General features: G+C 40.8%; 1 protein-coding gene across 1 annotated transcript in view; it reads right to left on the bottom strand.

Moving 5' to 3' along the window:
- Positions 1-6,459: 6,459 nt before the first annotated feature.
- Positions 6,460-19,189, bottom strand: part of PTPN12 (protein tyrosine phosphatase non-receptor type 12) — a 78,313-nt gene continuing 65,583 nt past the window's right edge. The window contains exons 13-18 of the mRNA XM_074168245.1: positions 14,133-15,097; positions 11,830-11,907; positions 10,437-10,525; positions 9,409-9,439; positions 7,978-8,085; positions 6,460-7,404 (exon numbers count right to left, since the gene is read on the bottom strand). Coding sequence (XP_074024346.1) covers positions 7,343-7,404; positions 7,978-8,085; positions 9,409-9,439; positions 10,437-10,525; positions 11,830-11,907; positions 14,133-15,097 — 1,333 coding nt within the window. The 3' untranslated portion in view covers positions 6,460-7,342. The remainder of the gene's footprint in view (positions 7,405-7,977; positions 8,086-9,408; positions 9,440-10,436; positions 10,526-11,829; positions 11,908-14,132; positions 15,098-19,189) is intronic.

Genomic DNA, 19,189 nt, shown 5'->3' with positions numbered 1-19,189 from the left:
TCCAGAAAGCGAAAACAGAGAGAGAGAGAGAGAGACCCAATAAAAATTTAAACAAACGCAGCAAAAGATTTTGAAATGCTCAGATTCATAAACCTGACTTTTTTGGGTTTTGTCCTTTTGCCATTAGGCCAGAATGCAGCAGGTGGAGTATATTCTGGGATGGAACCACACACCAGACATCCGGTGAGGAGCGCGCAGGGTCAGTAAGCAGAGAAGCTCAGCACATTCTTTGATATTCCATGATTTAAACAATGGGATCCTCTTTGAACCGAGTCCAGCTCTTCATTTCACTTAACAGCCAAGCTCTCCACGGGATTTTGGCCCTGCCTACCCAAAAGATCAGTTTTCTTACGTGCCTGTGATCTTTTGCACTAAGGACTGCAACTCTGGGGATCAAAGTAGGAACTGTAGATGTGAGAGACAACTTCCACTTCACTGGCTGAGATCCGTGGAGCTCGGCCGCGCTGCCGAGGACGGAAGTAACCACTCTCCTTAGGGGCGCCCCAGAACTGCAAACATTTGCACGCACGCTTAACTCCGCCGATGAATGGCCTCGTTGAGCTCGCTACGGCTGTTTACACGCAGAAGTTACCCACCTAACTCCGTTTGCAGGATTTAAGCCAAAATGCAAAACTAATTTCTTGCCTTGGCTTCACCGCAGCAAGTTCTTCACACAGACACGCTGTATTCTCAGAGGAAAGAGTCGAGTGGTAAAAGAAATCAACTGTTACAGCAACGACGACTTCGTAGATCGAAACAGAAGCTGTTTTCAGGTAAGTCACTTCAAGGAAAGACCGTTTACCTCAGAAGTTGAGCCTGTGAGATCTGAGCACACAGGCAAACAAGATTTTATTTACTCGCTGCTTTAAGACTGCGAATGCTAAGCGTTTTGCCACGTACAATCTCAGAGGTGAAGGTCAGCTTTTGGAACGGATCTTGAAGGCGACTGGGGATACCACGGTATGGCAGCAGGGAAAATGCTGTTTCCTAGCTCTAGCTGATGGCCCAACACTCAACAAACCTGGGTTTTGATTAAGTGCGTGCACTGAAATAGTCAGAAAAAGTCACTGTGAAGTACCTCTTTTTTCACAGAATCATAGAATGGTTAGAGTTGGAAGGGACCTTAAAGATCATCAAGTTCCAACCCCCCTGCCATGGGCAGGGACACCTCCCACTAGACCAGGTTGCTCAAAGCCCCATCCAGCCTGGCCTTAAACACTTCCAGGGATGGGGCAGCCACAACTTCCCTGGGCAACCTGTTCCAGTGTCTCACCACCCTCACAGGAAAGAGGATCCTCCTAATATCTAATCTAAATCTCCCCTCTTCCAATTTAAAACCATTACCACTTGTCCGGTCACTACATCTCCTGACAAAGAGTCCCTCTCTGGCTCTCCTGTAGGCTCCCTTCAGATATTAGAAGGCTGCTATGAGGTCTCCCTGGAGCCTTCTCTTCTCCAGGCTGAACAACCCCAGCTCTCTCAGCCTGTCTTCAGAGGAGAGGTGCTTCATCCCTCTGATCATCTTTGTGGCCCTCCGCTAGACATGTTCCAACAGGTCCATGTCATTGGACATGGACCGTTGACATGGACATTGGACAAATGGACCATGTCGGGTCCGTTTCTAGTCTTTCTCTAGTTCAACCACCTCTTGCTTGGTTCTCTCTCTCTGGCTGAATGTGCCGGGGTCGTGCCGCAGGCAGGAGCTTTAGTGAGGAGCTCCCCAGTGCTGCGGGCAGATCCCAGCTGAGTCAGAAGGCAGCACTGGGACTGCCCAGAGACCAAAGCTGTGCTGGCCTGGCCGGCTGCCGGGGCTCCGCCTGCACCCTGTGCGCGCTCACGGACACTCACATCATCCAGCCGCACTGGAGTTTTTACTACCAAATCACACCTATGGCAGCAGCAGCAACAATAAACCCCCAAGTAGCAGAGCTTGCGCGTGGCCTCTTCAGCGCCGCTTTTCATTCTTGGAGGCAAAATGATACTTGGAAAGCAAGAAAAGGCTCCGAATCCAAAGAAACAGCGTACCCTGGAACCTGAAGCTGAGCGAGGCTACTTCTGCTTTTGGCTGCTGGTGAAGTCACGTGCGCAGCAGCAGCGCCACAAACTGAATCTCTGTCCACGTTACCAGCCTCTTGGACAAGATGGCAGGGCTCCTGCGCTTCACAGGCTCCTGGCGACAGGGTGAATGAGGTTAGTATTCAGTCAGGCACCGAACACCTAGGAGCTACGACTGTTACTAGTTCAGTCTATTGACCTGTAAACATTCCTAGGATGGGAGAGGAGGAAGAAAACACTTTCAGTTAAATACATCAACCTAAACATAGAGTTACTGAACCAGTCGGACAAATTCAGTCTGACTGCAACAAAATCTAGTTATGGCTGCACATTCTATTGCCCCAAAGACACCGGTTTGCCCCTAGGACTCTTTATCAGGCAGTGTAGCGATAAAACAAGGAGTAATGGTTTTAAACCAAAAGAGGGGAGATTTAGATTAGATATTAGGAAGAAATTCTTTACTGTGAGGGTGGTGAGACACTGGAACAGGTTGCCCAGAGAAGCTGCGGATGCCCCATCCCTGGAGGTGTTCAAGGCCAGGCTGGACGGGGCTTTGAGCAACCTGCTCTAGTGGAGGTGTCCCTGCCCATGGCAGGGGGGCTGGAACTGGATGATCTTTAAGGTCCCTTCCAACGCTAACCATTCTATGAAACTATTATATTCACCATGGAAATAGTCTGTGTTAAAACTTGAGTTCATCAATTTCAAGTAATTTGCTGTATTATAAAGCCAGTTTGTTTTCATAACTACCTACTGTGACTTGTTTAGAGTTTTAGGGGGGGGGTTGTTGTTTTGTTTGTTTTTGGTTTTTTTAAGGTTAAAACTGATCTTCAGCACTCCTTGTGTTCCCTCCTGAACACCCCCCCCGGGCAGCAGTGCTGGCTTTCTGTCCTTCCACTCAGAAGTGCCATCCACCTACTCAGACTAGATCTGAGATACTCTTCTTCCTTTTCCAGCCCGGCTGCTGCTCCCGCTGCCTTTGCGACAGGCAAGCCCTCTCGCTCCAGTGCTCTGGAAGCCAGCAAGTCACTTACCGAACTCAAATTACATTTTCAAAGTTCTTTACTCTTTTATTGCCCTGCTCTAAGTACAAATCAGCACAGACAAAAATAACAAAAAAGCCTTTATGTGTGGGTCGTTATACCTTAGGTTGTTCTTGCCAGTGTTTGCAAGCTTTTAACCCAGCTGAGCTGCCAAATCAGACCGGGAGAAACACACTCTTGTTTGCAGCGTGCTCTGTGCTGTCCGAGGCTTATCACCTGCTTAACGCTGACAACCCACTCCCTCCTTCCAGCCAGGAAGGCTGAGGCTCGGCTCTCTCCTGTGATGGAGCAGTGGAAAGAATATTTTCAGACCGTAAATTATAATAATGAAAAAGCAACTTGTATATTGTTTTTTCCCGGATACCGCTCGTGAACTTCACTTTTTACCCTTGCTTCAACAACCGCAATTGTTCTGACCAATTGTCATTGGAACATCTTAACTGTCTTACATTAATCAGGAGTTGATTTAATTATGAATGGCTACAGCTGGATTGTGGGTGGTCTGCCTGGCACTGGTTCAAAGAGCTCCAGAAGTGTCCAGGCTACACAGAGCTTCCCTAATCTCAACGCTGCCTTAAAACCATCCTCCTTTACCACCCTCCTTACAACCAGCTTCCCAATCCCCAGGTACAATGAAGAGCAGATGCTCCAAGAGACACTCATTGCCCAGCTCTTCCTTCACAACCCAAAGCCTCTGCTCGACTCTGATGGAAGAGGCTTTAATTGCTGTGCAACTCTCCTTCCACATCCACCAGATCACACAGGAGGAGCCACTTCCCACCCACGGTACGGTCTTATCAAGTATGTGAGAAGCACAATGAAGTAGGTGAGAGACATTATTGTGTTAAGCAACCTTGGAATAAACCAGCAGAGGTAACGTTACTCTATCAGAAACATGGAATGTGTACTTACTGCTTATTAAAAGAAGTCTCCACTTCGTACCAAGTGCTATGTGGCACAGCGGGAATTACAACCTGAAACACACAGTTTAAACCTCTAACGCAAATATTGAAGTGTTCAATTGTCAGAAGACTGTTTAAAGACAGTATGATCTATACCTAAAAGCAACTACTCCTGCAGCATGGCATTACCACGCTGCCCAGTCACCGTGTCACACTTGATCTGCATTTGTTCTTTTAGAAATTCATCTGCAAAGAAACCAAATCCAAGATTTCAATATACAAAACCCCAGAGGTGATTCTTTGGGATTTTTCATTGTTCTGCACAGTTCCCAAATTCGAAACTTCTTTAAGGAAAATTATAGATAAACGCAGCAGGCTTTCCTACCAGTAAATAAAAAATAAAAATGCTAAAGTAATGCTCTAATCACTGAAAAGTAGAAAGCTAACTGCAAAATCAATACACAACCTAAAATATGCTGCATGAGAGAGATAAGCAGTGACATTAGAGGTCACTAGAGGTCAGCTTTCTTCTGAGACTTGAGTACTTACATTTCTAAAACATGGAGAACTCGCTCTTCCCTTGGTGTGATAATTTACTGCATGATTTGTCCAACACTAATACATTTAGACAATTTAATAAATAGCATCTCAGAAAAATACTGAAGGAACGTGGAAGACTGGAGCTAAACAAAAGGAAAAACTATTCCATGACCGATTTCAAAATATATATAAAACAACTTGGTCTAGATCTGTATTCAGTGATAATTTGCAAATTAATATAATATTTCTAAACCCCTTTAGATTAATTTTCAAATAAATCACAGCAAAGAAAGGTCTTGGTTTTGGAAGAAGCTGCTGGACTGCGTAACATTTCGAAGTTACGATGTGAAACTACCCAGCGTACAGCACCCAGCCCCACGCTTATCTCCGTACCACCCATAGCGTGGATACAGACAGCAACGCCATCGGGCAGGTTTTGCCTTGCACTTAAAGCTGTCAGTTCACCTGAAATAAAACAGGTGAAAATATAAAGCTCAGATGAACGTAAGCGGGCAACAGCGAGTTGGGAAACAGATCTGTCAAAGGATAGAGAAATCCATACAGGACAACTGCAGTTTCGTATCACCAAAGTAAAGAAAGGCTGAGAACTTTCTGTGATGAACTCAGTCTGGAATACTGCCCAAATCCATGCAAGTCTAAGGGAAAAAATATGAACCTGGGTGTACTTTAATTAAACGTTACCGGATGGCCTGTATATACCACACAGATTTTTGTCATCCTTAAAAAGCACACCGAAAACATACTTGGAAACTTTCTTATTTAACAGTTGTTTCAAAAAGTTACACCGATTGGACTGTCCGGTGGTAATGACAGCCTGTCAGGCATTACAAAACCGCAGGAGGTCTGCAAGAGTGAAAGTCTGAGCTAATCACCTTGAGTGCAGGGGAAAGGGACCCAAGTTCAGGCCAACTTCCTTCAGCCAACTGCAGGACATTCCAGCTGTCTCAACTGTTTACAAAGCAGGAATCCAGCTGATATAGGTTATCCCAAATGGCATACATCATTGAATTATTTACTTTTAAATGAATAATTGCCAAGCTACATCCATGGGAAGTTAAGGTAAGTATTTATAGTGCATACAGCTCCTTGAAAGAGCTCCCCAGCTCGGCAGTCTGTCATGGGTACCAAATGCACAGCGATTAATCTGCAGTCAAAGACAGCAACTGCAAGTTATGTACCTTCTGGAAGCTGTAACAGGGCTGCTGTCTGGGCATTAGCGCTCTTTTAGCGGAGAGGCCCTAAAAGGTGCAAGTAGTAAATTAGACATAATGTTTCCATGGCTGAAGTTCAGATTAATAGATAGTTTCACTGCTTAAAATAAATGTTTTTCCTCTGAGATTTCTTCTTCGCTCCTCTGGCATTAGTGCTAGCCAGAACTTTTAAAGTTGTTACTAAAAATAAGGTCCTGAGGGTCACTGTTTTGTTCAAGCACAAGATCTATAAGCTAAGCCAGGCTGCCATCCTTCACTCCAGTTTAGTGAAGGATGCTTCCGAAAACAGGGTTTTTTTCCCTAAGAGTAAAAACACCCATAGTGAGATTTTGACTTTCTTTAATTTAAAGATTGTATTACAGAAAAGTTTAAGTAAAGAATCCTTATAAGGATTAACTCTTGACATAATATATTGCCAAGATACAGTGTAGCTGCAAGGGCTCTATGTGAACCTTCATATAAGTTGCTTTCTTACATACACAGTCGCTGAACAACAAAAATGGTATTTACCATTTGTAAGAGAAGACAGTGGTATTTAAACAGTCCTTTCACCAGTGTGTTCTGGTTTTCCCAAATTAGAAACACGCCATATTAAAACTGTAAAACCCCATTATACCGAAAGTTGAGAGAGATGCATTTTCTAAAGTTGCAACTGATGAAACATTAAAATGAAAACTAAGGAGTGTTGATTATGTAGAATGGTTTCTCTTTTACTGGCAGATCAAATATACTAGAAACATACAAATATTTTTTATAATCTAATTCCAGATGAACTCAAAACACTGAAGTAACATACACAGGCTAAGAGAATTCAATACTGTTCCAAGGCACTTACTGAATCTCCATGACTAGATGAAAACCAGAACAAATTAGGTCTGACAATTAAACAGTATATAATATAAAAATAACCTTTTGCTTACAATTTACAAAATGTATTACAATCTTCATCTCTGCTAACCTGTAATTCTGGCTGAGTGTGTCCAGCAATTTTTTGTAAAAAACCCCGGAAACTATTTTCTAAAACTTCAGGGCAAATAATTTACAAATAAGGTACACAAAAATTTAGATCATGCAGAGATTTCTTACATCTTCTGTTAATATTTTATGATTGCAACTTTATCAAATTATATACTTACTTGCCCTGTACATATACAAAATAATGCATACATGGTAATCAAACGTTAGCAAAAAGTAGTCCATAAACACAATCTGTTGAAAGTATTACTATATTAACATATGTCTACAAGCAGCGTGTAACAGGGTTAAAAGACATTAAGGCAATAATACTTGAAGTTACAAAATAAATCATATGTAATACTTTCTCCTAAGTGTAATAAGGCAGGTAGATGGCCCCAGCAAAAAGTTAAGTTGTAATACTGGAATCCACTGCTGTGAACGATGTTTAAGGTTTTGCGTGGGATGTACTGTAAGTGTGTACCATTCGGTAGTTAGATCTACACTGCTCTGTGTTAGTCGCCCCCCAAAAAAGTGGAATACTATTTTTCTAGTCCTCAGTGGCACTTGAGTCTTCCAGTATAATTTATGGATAGTATGTCCATTGGTTCTTGGATCATGTCCATTCAGAAGGTGGCTCTCTTGGTCCTCTGGGCTTTCCACAGCGGTTACCAAAACCTAAGGAAAGAAATTATTTATTATTTGTCCCCTCGGACGAGGCAGTCTCACAAACGTTGGCAGTGGTCAGAAGGATCAATGTAAGAAATGCTCCAGCTCTTACAGAAAAGGCTTATTCTCGTGGCTAGAAAATGACTTGTAGCATTAGGAGTTCTAAAGGCACCATGGCCATAGGAAATACACACATGAAGAATTTGTATATAATTATAGTTCACTATTTAAACCTCACTTTGAAAATACTTGTCAGTAAATACAGTATTACAGCCTTTGTTATCATTTATTGATGATTTTTTCCCCCCTTCTCTGTGTACCAAAGCAGTTTTCTCAGGTATTATATCTGATGGTTTTCAATGCTCTAGAGAAATTATATGTCATTTGACTAACTCTGTATTTCATGCACTCCAGTAAACAAAGTGAAGAATGACTGAACCACTCACTCCGGGAGCTTCAGCATCCGGTGATGCTGAAGAGACAAGGCAGGAAGAAAGAAGTAGCAGCTATCCAAGTTAGTAACATTAATGAATCTTGTGTTTAAATTGTCTAGCAATTAAGTTTTGAAAGAATTATAATTACCAATATCTGTTACTTCTGCAGAAAATTCTGAAATTTGACCTCTTGTATCAGAAAAAGAAATCTGAGGTAAAACGTCAGTTGGTGTTTTGTTGCTTCTTTCAGGATGATCTGGAAAAGACAAATACCTCAGTGTAACATTCATTGAGTCAGCGCTGTGTGAACGCTATTTTTAAGTATAGCTCAGTCCAAAACACGACTTGCATCAAATAGTCTTTACAAAAATAAAGATTTAACGGCCAATTTCTCATTTATTAAAAAACATATATCAAAATTGTTTATGAAGCAGATGTTCAATGACAGTGACACATTCCTGTTCGCCAAATATGGATATTTTTTTTAAACTTTGTATGGATATATTGTAGCACCTATTTATAGCAAGAGCTCACGGTACCATTTAATACATCAATATAAATGCATCTGTTCCTGTTCTTTCTAAACCAAAGCTGCTTAAGACGACATGTCAAGTAACTGTGTGGCATTACTTGTATAATCACCCTATTAGCACATCTGTAGTATTTCTGAAAACTAATTTATTTTTAAAAAGGCTACCGGGTATTTAACATGCAGCTCCAAACGGACTGTACAAGCCCGTTCAAGCACACGCAGAGGATACATGGCAGACACAAACTTCCAGCTGAGGCTGCAGGCTGGCTGCTGCAAAGTTAAACATGAGCTGATGGACTGCACTTCTTACTGAAGCCTTTTCAGAAGATCAAAAATTAAAGACTTTGGTAACTATGCAACATAATTATATATACTTATTTCAGGTTTACTCCTGTCTTTATGAAATTCAAGAAATTCACCAATGTTTACAATTTCTACTGCAATAACATGGGAAGGTTCTAATTAAGCTGAAAAAATATTGTTATTATATGCATTGAAATGCATATGTATTTTTGATCTCCATTATTTTAGCATACCCAAAGTTCAACACTGATTTTTAAATTAGATTCATAACTTGCTTCGTCAGAAAAATCTTAGAAGCTTTAGAAACAGAAGGCCTTTTCAGAAATGCTAGAGTTCTGACAATATACTTGGATATCTTCAGAGCAAAAGCAGAGTTCAGACAAATTTTTGTTCAGTAGGAAAAGTGTATTCTGATGTAAGAGATGGGCTTGTTGCAAGACTACTGTAATTTTTAGAGATTTGCCAATGAAATTAAAGCATCATGGGTTGGACGTAGCTTTCAAAGCAACCATACCGAGACATTTCTTTCAAGATTAGATCACGAAATATTTGTCAACTTCCAGGAGAAAAGTTTCTCCCTGGTAGTTCCTAATCTTCAAATAAGAGTATTCCCAAAACAGTTTATCAGTTCAAATGGTTAGGTCACTTGAACTTTCCACTCTTATGGGATTACTGGACAGATTAACAAGTGGAAATAACATGCCTTTTCATATTAAAAAAATAAAAATCTTTTCCATCACTTACCAGGTAGTACAGGTGAAGTTGTTTTCAAACCCTGTTAATGAGAAATATTTTAAGTAATTCTATAAAATGCTTCCAAAATACTAAAAGAACACCAGAAATTTAAGATGATGAAAACATCTTCAAAAAATATACATAATCTATAGAAATATCTACTTGCTCCTACATTTCTGACTTGCTGTAACACTGAAAAACCCCACTGCAGTAGTTAATAAAGAATTTACTATCAGAATCTTACTTAATATTTAATAAGTAGTTTAAATTGTCACATTACAAATTATTTGCAAAATTAGGTGGTTTAGTTCCCATACTAAATGTACAGTCCCTGAAAATTCACATCTACCTTTTTTATCAAATGCTTAAGTGGTGTGTAAAGGTGGCTGTAAAGTGTTTTGGGGGTGCATGAAAAAAAAGGCATGAATATAAAGAGGATTTATGCGCTCTTGAAGATTTGCCAGCTGTTTATGCTGGACGGCTTTGAGCAACTAGTAGCCTGATGTGAAAAGTGAAATCTGATGGGCAGAAAAGAGTTTGTTTAAAAGAAAGCTGGATATAAGAAAAAACTTTGTCAGGCAGTGAAATGGGTTGCCCACGGAGGATATGGGGTCTCCATCTCTGGAGGTTTTCAAGACCCAAGTGGATAAAGCCCTGAGCAGCCTGGTCTGAGTCCCTGCCTCATGCAGCAGGTTAGAGGAGAAACTGCAGTTCTCCTCCCGCTTGAGTGAGCCTGTGATCCATTAAGGGCAGGCATCACGCTCCATAAAAGCGGCATATTTACACTTTTAAAGCCATAATTCAAGGTATATTAAGAATGACTTTTAGAAATATTGCTGCACTTAGAAAATCATGTAGTTTTCCTGGAAAGAAAACATGCACTTAAACATCAGTTCAGCAGCTCAGGCAGAGCTGTGTAGTCTGTGTAGCTGCAGACAATCAGCAGCTGTAACTTCTCACAAGTAAGTATTTTCTTTTTGTAGCTCTCAACCGAATTAGAAATGACTGATTAGTACAGACTTGTCTCCTATACTCACTGTAGAGACTGACTGCTCGGGGAGATGCTGATCACGTAATATGCTCCATTCCGACTGTGCAATCACAACTGGCTTGGGCAAGGGCGTGCCTAGGAAAAATTAAATCAAGCTCAACACACTTGAGTTCTCTCCATGATGCAGCATTAAAAACGTGCTATAAGGCAACTTTTTTTAAACTAAACGCTTGTAAAAACATGAATCTCTCTTCACATGAAGAGCTTTCAAGATAAAGGAAGACTCCACAACATAATTCAAAACAGAAGACTGCCGTGTTTGCACTGTGGATGTTCATTTCGTTCTTTTGGGGATTCCTAAGAATAGGAGGATTAGCTTCTCTTTCAATAATGTTTGAAAAATTTAGTTATACCAGCTGTGTAGATCTGAAAAAGACATACTCAGTAAAGAAAACATACAAGTCAGGACAACCATACCTGTGCTTTACTGACATCACACAAAAGCACAGTCAAAATTAAAGTGGGTTTAGTGATCCCAAAAGATTAATTTTTTTTTTTTTTTAAGAAAAAAGCTTTGTTTCTTTTGTTCTTACAAAAAAGAAGCAAGCCCATAATATACAAAGAAAGGATCACTTTGACTCTGAACTACCTATGCTTATGATGCTCAATGAACATATTTACAAAACTTCAATGTTTTTATGCTGAAAATACCTATATTAACTACTTTGGCAAAAAAAATTTTTGAAAGTTTCACAAAGTGACACTAAACAAAAGCCTCGGTAAATAACTACACCAGCAGTAAGTTTCTGGGAAGATACCACACATCAACCCAATTCATCATTTCATTTCAATTAAATTTTTTTTTTTATTATGCCATTACTGTCTTGATGAATGAGATATGAAGGTAAAAGCACATCATTTTTAAGTGTCAGTTTTCTTTTTCGGTTACCCTTTTGATACAGGCAAAGAGCAAACTGTTAAATAAACTGGGCTTGTTCACTAGATGCAGGGCAGTATGAAACGTCATCCTCTTTCCTTTGCCCAGGAAAGGAGAATCAGGTAAGCACCGTTCACGTGTTTTCCCATTCCCTACCTGGGAGCCGCAGGAAACTTCCTAAAATAGCTGGGGAATTCCCCAACTGTATCGCATTTCCCCACAGTATCTCATTTCCATACTCCTCAGACTGAAAACCAGCTCCGCTAAAATCAATATTGAAGTCTCCAATATACTAAAATATCTTGTAACAGCACACCTAGTCAGAAGTGAGAAATAATTTGACTGTGTACAGGGGCTCATGAAAGTTAAACCTCGAGATAAGCCATTCCACACACTAGATTTCATTCCATTTTATAATGGAATAAAGCAGAGGCATTCAAACACAAGACTGAAATGCATTTCACATTTTACCCCTGATTATCACAAAACATTAAAAACTCACTCTGTTCACTTGCTAATACGAATGATTCTGGTGTTCTTTCTGGGAGCGGGGGAGAGGAATCTTCACTAATATCAGCATCTAAATCAAACATGACATTTAAATAAGTTAAAACACACACTTAAATTTTCCTCCTAGATTTTTAGAAGTCGGTCTTTTGATATGTGAGATCATCCTAAACTCGGTATGAAATTTAAAGCAAAAGGAAAATTTGCTCTAAATGTTATAAACCATTTTGTTTTACCATGCTAACACCTTGGGAGTAACCCTGTGTTAAGAACACTATCTTCACATTAAGAGGTTAAGAACCAGTTTGGATGTGATGCAAGAAAGAAAAGCGGAATACACTTTCAGTCTAAATCATTTGGAGAAAGAAAAACCTCAGCTATTCCAATGAACACGTTTTCTTCATTCTTTCAGCAACACAATATAAGCAGAATTACCAGCCTGCACTGGAGTGGTATCATTTCCTTCTTGAACAAGTAACTGGCCAATAACTGTGGCCACAGTAGTTATTGTAATTTAATTGCAGTTCATTACATGTCTATTTGCAGCCACTGCAAGTAAGAGTTCAGCTCATTACAACACATTGGTTTCTTGAACTCTTCTGACAGGCATACACAGTTGGTGCCTACCAACTGAACCTCTGATGAAGCTCCCAAACCACGGTAAGAAGGTGCTGAAAACACGTATGAGCTCTTCGGCTGTGCTGAGACAGCAACTTACTGCTGATGAGCAGCGATTTGTATTTTTCTTAAGCGTCTCCAGCCACACTTGCTTCCAAAGCCAATACAGCACAGCTGATTGCATGGTGCAAGGACATAAAGCAACGCTGCTCTTCAGGCCTGCACCGTGCGGCAGTAAGTTCTAGGGAAGCCCCACATTAGCCACTTCTCTAAAAGCCCAAGTCTCAGTTTTATTTCCCGAGTCCATCTCGAGTCCCACCCAGGCTGGCTCCCACCCCACAGATACAAGCCAGTTAAATAGCCTACTCTAAGGTTTACTAGCCAGAAGGGTAAACAGGAGCCAGAGGAGACAGCTATCGTTGTTGCCAGCACCACAGTGTCCCCAGTCTCGCCTCTCAGGAGCGTACTACGCAAGCTGTTCTGGCAGCACAAGCCACACTTCGGCCTGCTCAGAAATTTTGGAGTAGAAATTAAAGGTTTAAAACAGCTCAAAGTAGCTGCTGCCTTAAGAAGTCTCATCTGACAACTGTATTCTACACAGGATCCATAAAAAGAGGAAGACGTGTGTAACTAATGAAGTGGCGAAGCTTGCCCTGCCAATGTGCCAGCAGCAGGGACAGCAGCTCCATCACGTTTCAAGCCACTGTGTTCAAAGCGCCTTCTCTGAGACCTGCTCCATCTCAAGTTTACTATACAGCATAAGAAAACCTGTATTTATTGAAATAGACTCTGTAAAACCAGCAAGTAAGATCAGTACGGAGTATGCACTTGTTTTAAGTTTGGGGTTTTTTGTTGTTGTGGGGTGGCTGCTGCTTTGGTTTTTTTTAACCTCAGGGTACAACTACTTTTCACTTCATTTGAATTAAAAAGAGGATTTAATTATGCGATAAGATCATGAACACCAACAGCTACAGTTAGGCAACTGGGGTGCTGGTAAGTTCACAGACAAACTTCATTGATGACTGTACCCACATCCCCAGCTCCAGACAGAAGAGTCCTCAACAAGTAGGAAAAGGAAAAAGCCACTATAAAACACAGTTTAGGATCACTGGTGCAAAGCCATCTAACCCTATATTCTTGAGTCTGAGATAGAGTACAAAGACCTACAACTTGAATATAAAATGGCTAAAGCAAGGCTAAATATTTACAATGCTGTTAAAATGCAGAAGCCAAATCACAAGCAACTTCAAAGACTGATGCAGTGAAGGAAGTTACACCCACATTTTTAGGACTAGCACATCAGCCACTAAGCACAAATATGATGTGTGTTGGGACAAGACTGTTTAAAATACTTTGAATACCAAAACTGGCATTATTATAGACAACACTATGAAATCTGACGTAGAGAAAAAAAAGCATGCCAACCAATAACGCAGTAACCTGCAATCAAGAATGCATTCATACGTTGCAATAAAGCTTTTGAAGCAGCTTACCAAGGTCCGTAGTACGTTGTAGCAGACATAGCTCAGATGCAAACCAAAAACCGGGAGAAAGAAGCTGCCATACTACTCTGTCTACATTTACATTTAGAAAATTACATTTTAAAGAAATTACTGTTGTCCAACTGTACAGATGCGACCAGCGTAAAGAGTAACACTTCTGAACCACAATGAAACCTACCTTTGTCATCTTCAGAACGTGTTACTGCTGTTAAGTCTTGCCTAGCAATAGACATTGGCAACACTTTTCTGGCAGAAATGTTTTCAGTATTAGTGGCAGCAGAAACTGTGGCACTTGCGGTTGAAACATTAGATGCGCTTTTGCTCATGGCTCCATCAAAGTTCATCTCGTCTGTGTCAGAATCGTCTGAATGAAGAGGATTAGTAAAACAGAGGGGTGCTCGAACAGAAATAGCAGTATGATCAACATTATCACCTGAAGGGTGTTCAACTGTGGTGTTGGATACCAGAGAGAGAGTTTTAACACCATGACACAAGAGGTCTGAAGACACGTCTTCAGACACTGACGTACGCAGTGCATTTTCAGGCCCATGCAGTGACCACGTGGCATGTCCCTTTTCTGTCAGAGGCAGACGATCTGGTCTTGGTGGAGTATCAGAAACCTGCTGACTCTGCAGACTTTCCGGTGAAGGTATTAAGGCTGTGCTAGACTGTGGCACGCTGCATTCCACACATGAGTTTTGAGAAGCAGCTACAAATGAATCCCCTGAAATCTGTTCCTGTGGCTTAAAGCTCTTATCAATTACACAGGATGGCACAGACTTGATTTTAATTGCATGTCCCCTGTTCAACAGGGAGTTCCCATCAAAGCTTCGTGGTCCCTCCTGAAGAGGTACCTTCTTGATTTCAAAACTTAAGTTGCGCTCCAGCCTTTTCTCTGCCCGTTCACTGGGTTCGTTCTTCCCTGAATGTTCTGTTGACTTATTGTAATTCTCGTTGAGGTCTGTTGAATGCTCTGATGAAACCATGTGCAAAACTGGCTTTGGATGGTATCTGTCATTGTCCTGCCACACAGTCGTGACCGTTGGGTAAGCTGATGGGGGAGATGGTGTTAAGATTGGTGGTACTGGCTGAGGCTCTGGAGGCTGCAAGATTTCTTCTTTAGCGTCTCCCTCTACAAGGCAACTGCAAAAAAAAAAACCACAAAGCCAAAATTGTTTAAGTTTTCTGTATTTTGACATTATTTTAGCTGTCTCCATCTGTCTCTGCAGCAGTAATGCTTTCATATCAATACTGAACTCCAAGCAGTGCTTCCACTGCATACAGACAATGCTTATAAAATATGACTAATGGGGCAGGCAAGAACTAAGTCAACACACTCAAAATGTCCTTCAGAACATCACAAAGACGCACATTCAGCCCACAACTAATCCTCACTGATAGTTCAAAGATTGCTCACATCCTTTCCCAGAAGCATTTTTTCAAAGACTCTGTAAGAAAGGCCCTCTTGTGGCAGGATTTCAGTACTTTTATTTTTTTTTTTTGCTTTCGTCTTTCTTGAGAAGGGCTCAGAGGAACTAGACATACGGAATTAAATTTTCAATAAAGCCAAGAAAAATTTCTTCAAAAAAACCTTACAGCCTGCTTAATACCAAATATCTTCCTTTATTTTTATTTTTCTGCACATGTCCAGGAGGACATGGTATTTTTATATTTACATATTTAATAGTTTCCCCGTAGTTGTAAGGCTAATGATGCAGACCAAATTTACCTGACATGAGGTACACACTGTATAGAAACCACTCACAGTAGAATATATGATCCAAATTACAGTGTGTATTAGTAAGACCACGGCACTTTTTATTACAGCTCATCTTAAGCTACTTAAAAGGAGAAGCTCTTCAGGCACACAGTAAATTTACTTTCAGATTAGATGTAGAATATTTGACCACAAACGTTTTGCACAACCAGCTTGTCTACAAACAGGAATTAGGCATTTTCCTTCAGTCTTTAAAAATATTTAGACTTTTTCATTAGATAAGACTAATAGCAGAGTGATAACTGAGGTGCAAAACAAACGCGTGACAGGAAGAGAAACACGATGAAGTCATTTAAAGAAATTATACTTTCAATCCAGGCAAGTAAATCAAAGCACAATGGACTACGGTTTGCACAGGAGTGCAATTTGGCCACATGCTTGAGCTGCAAAACCAATGCGTTTTATGTACAAAGCTCAGATCACTGCCTGCTGTTGGCAGAGACGTCCTTCATGGGAACTAATAAACCCTCTACACAGGCCAGCACATAATGTCAACGACTCATATTTAGAAGACAGATGCTCTCATCACTCTGTGTAAGGGGAACAGACAGTTCCCAGGGTCACAGAGTCTTTACTGACAAATTCAGGTGGTTCTAGCACCCAAATACCCTTGAACAAGCAGGAGTCAGCCGAATCCTTGTATACCTTTTTTTTTTTTTTGAATAATCTATGTCAGAGTCACCATAAATCACCCAAATCCAGCTCTGCATCAGACTTGGAAACTTCCCTTTCAGATAAGGTTATAGCAGGACATTGTCTTCCCTTGAAAGTAAAGTCACCGGTAGATTGTACCTGGACTGTACCTTCCTTTCATGATCCAAAAAGCTGAATAACTGAATCTATTCAAGAAGAGTGTTCACAGCACTCTTGTGAAATAGACTCTTATTTGCAAATTAATTCAAGGCTACACACCAAAAGCCAGAAAGCAGAGGCTTCCAAAAAGGCAAAAACTCTTACTACCTGCTAGATGACAGATCACTGTGACAGTATTCTCCTGCTCCGCTTGTGTAAAACCTGGGAGAACACAGCACGCCTGGCAGGGCTGGAAGAAGGTGTGCCAGTAACAACTCTCATGCTGTAAGGACCAGCAGGATGACATGCAGATTATATTCCCCAGGCCCTGTGCTTTCAGGCTAATGGAACTTCCATGATAGCAGTAATAGCTAATCATACAATACTAACTCAGATGTAGAATGAGAATGGAAAAGTATTTATATTTTAGAGACTTGACAGATTCTGTGGAGGAAAAAAGAAATCTCTCAGCTACACAATGAAACCACACCTTCAGAGATTGTAGGTGAAATCTGGCATCCAAATAGAGGTTGCCATTCAACATGGAGCAGCCAGGAAACATCCAACTCTACCATTATCTGTCTTGCTCCTACAAATCTTTCACAGAGGAAGCCCAGTCTGAAATACAAAGCCTAACATAGGCCCAATAAGTTCCAGCAACTGCAGGGGAGCTCCAAGAAATCTCAGCTGGATCAGCACAGTCAGTCAACACATGTAAGAAAATCAGAAATAAGAGGCATGTCTTTCAAAGCCTTTTTAATCAGGCAACTACCTAGACAGAGAAAGGCTGTCACTACTGCCAAAACATTAACAAGACTGTTTAGAGCCATAGACAGAGGAGACCAAAGAAAAGGCTTGCTTTTATCACATCTTGGACAACTATAAAACATAAATACTTTACAACAGAGGTTCTGAAATTTGATAAATCAATCACTTCACTCTGAAGACTGACAAAGGTTAGCATCAGTCTCCTGCACTTGTTAATTAAGGCATTTGGCTTTCCAAGAAAACTCTCCATCTTCCTCTTGTTGCTCCTGTTAAGTTTGAAAAAGCCTTTTTACTTGAGAGAACATGGGCTAGTAACATAACTCTATAGGCCAAAGAATCTTCCACCTTCTCAGCCAACATTAATAAGAAACTATTAATGTAAAAAAAACAAGTAGAAAGGCTTATAAGTATAATGCAGAGTACCAAGTTACGCTCTGCATCCTTTCAGTACTGCATTATCCAGCAATCCATGGTAAGGTTTCTTCTCATACTGCTCACACACGCCCACCTAGCTTTGTCACACAGCGAGGGAAGAAGCAAGGGTGATTCAAGTCTTGATCATATTTTCAAAAAGGTTACTGGAGAGCATAACAGACAAATAAATAAAAATAATCCAACAGCTACAAAATTGAACTACTACCTCTTCCCTACGGGCATTATCTAAGACAAACAAAAAACATTAAGTATCAAACATGCTGTTTATGTTACACTGGAATAAAGCCAACAGTGGGCTTGGTTTTAAGAGTTACAGGGAACAGGGCGAAAGACCACACAACCGCACAAGAATTCCTGACTGCCTATTCAGGGGTGAAAGGCGTCAGACAGGCTCTCATTACTTGTCTGCATGTCACATCACGAACAGAATCAAAGCTATACTATTAGCTCCCCTGCTTGCAAGCAAGGCCTGAAAAGGACTTCACCACTGCAAACTCTTGAGACTATCGTAACCTATGCAAAAAAAGCCTCACGCTTGAATCTCCTACAATATTGAAAGCATACCTACCTTGGGACAGACTACAGTGCGAGTTTCATCCTTGTGATTTTATTAGCACGGAGCTCTAGCAGTATGGGCTGGGTAACCAAAATCCTCATACAATGGATTCCAAACTGAAGAGAACTGTTTCGATTTTCAGTTTATGAACATTCCCACCCACGGAACTCGTGCAAGCTCCCCAGCTTCCAAATGATCTTCTACAAGTTATGTTTGTATCTGGAAAAATCCAGACCCCCCTGCAATTCTCCCAGGTGCCTTCTTCCATTCTCTGCCTGTCTGACTCCTGTCACAAAGGGCTGGGCCTCAAATTCATTCTATTCCTCCCCAACCCGGGCTTGGATACTGCTATTTTGCTTTACATTGAGACAGGAGGAATACAGAGTACATCCAAACGACTTAATCGAAAGTAATTTGGGAACTGGTTTGCCTTTAGGTGTTCTTGAAAAATGAGAAAGCTCGAGAATAAGTTGTTTGTTTGAATCTGTAAAGGTAAGCTGAGCCAAAAAAAAAAAAAAAAAAAAAGTCAGTCTTGCTCCAACTTAATACACACCAAGGAGAACAGGAGAATTTACCTTGGATTTCTCTCCTCTGTTCCGGGGGGAGACAAAGGGACAGCAAGAGATGGACAGAGTTTACTTGGATAAATGATTAAATGCCCCCTTTACCAGCAGCGATGCTCATCAGTAATCTCCACTAAATCCTCCTACTGAAAATGAATTTTTTCCCTCATTGACCTCATTTTCCTGACCCGGAGTCATACATGCAATCAGCAAAACGAATTTCTTATCTGGTACAGACATACCATTAAGCATTACAATTAGCTAAAGAAGCAAGTTAGCATTCAACTAGATATGACAAGATTATAGACCCATAATACCAGTCAGAATTCATGAAGTTCATCACT

Source organism: Numenius arquata, chromosome 2 (assembly GCF_964106895.1).
Source record: "Numenius arquata chromosome 2, bNumArq3.hap1.1, whole genome shotgun sequence".
Lineage (NCBI taxonomy): Eukaryota > Metazoa > Chordata > Aves > Charadriiformes > Scolopacidae > Numenius > Numenius arquata.
This window is presented reverse-complemented; position numbering and strand designations above follow the sequence as displayed.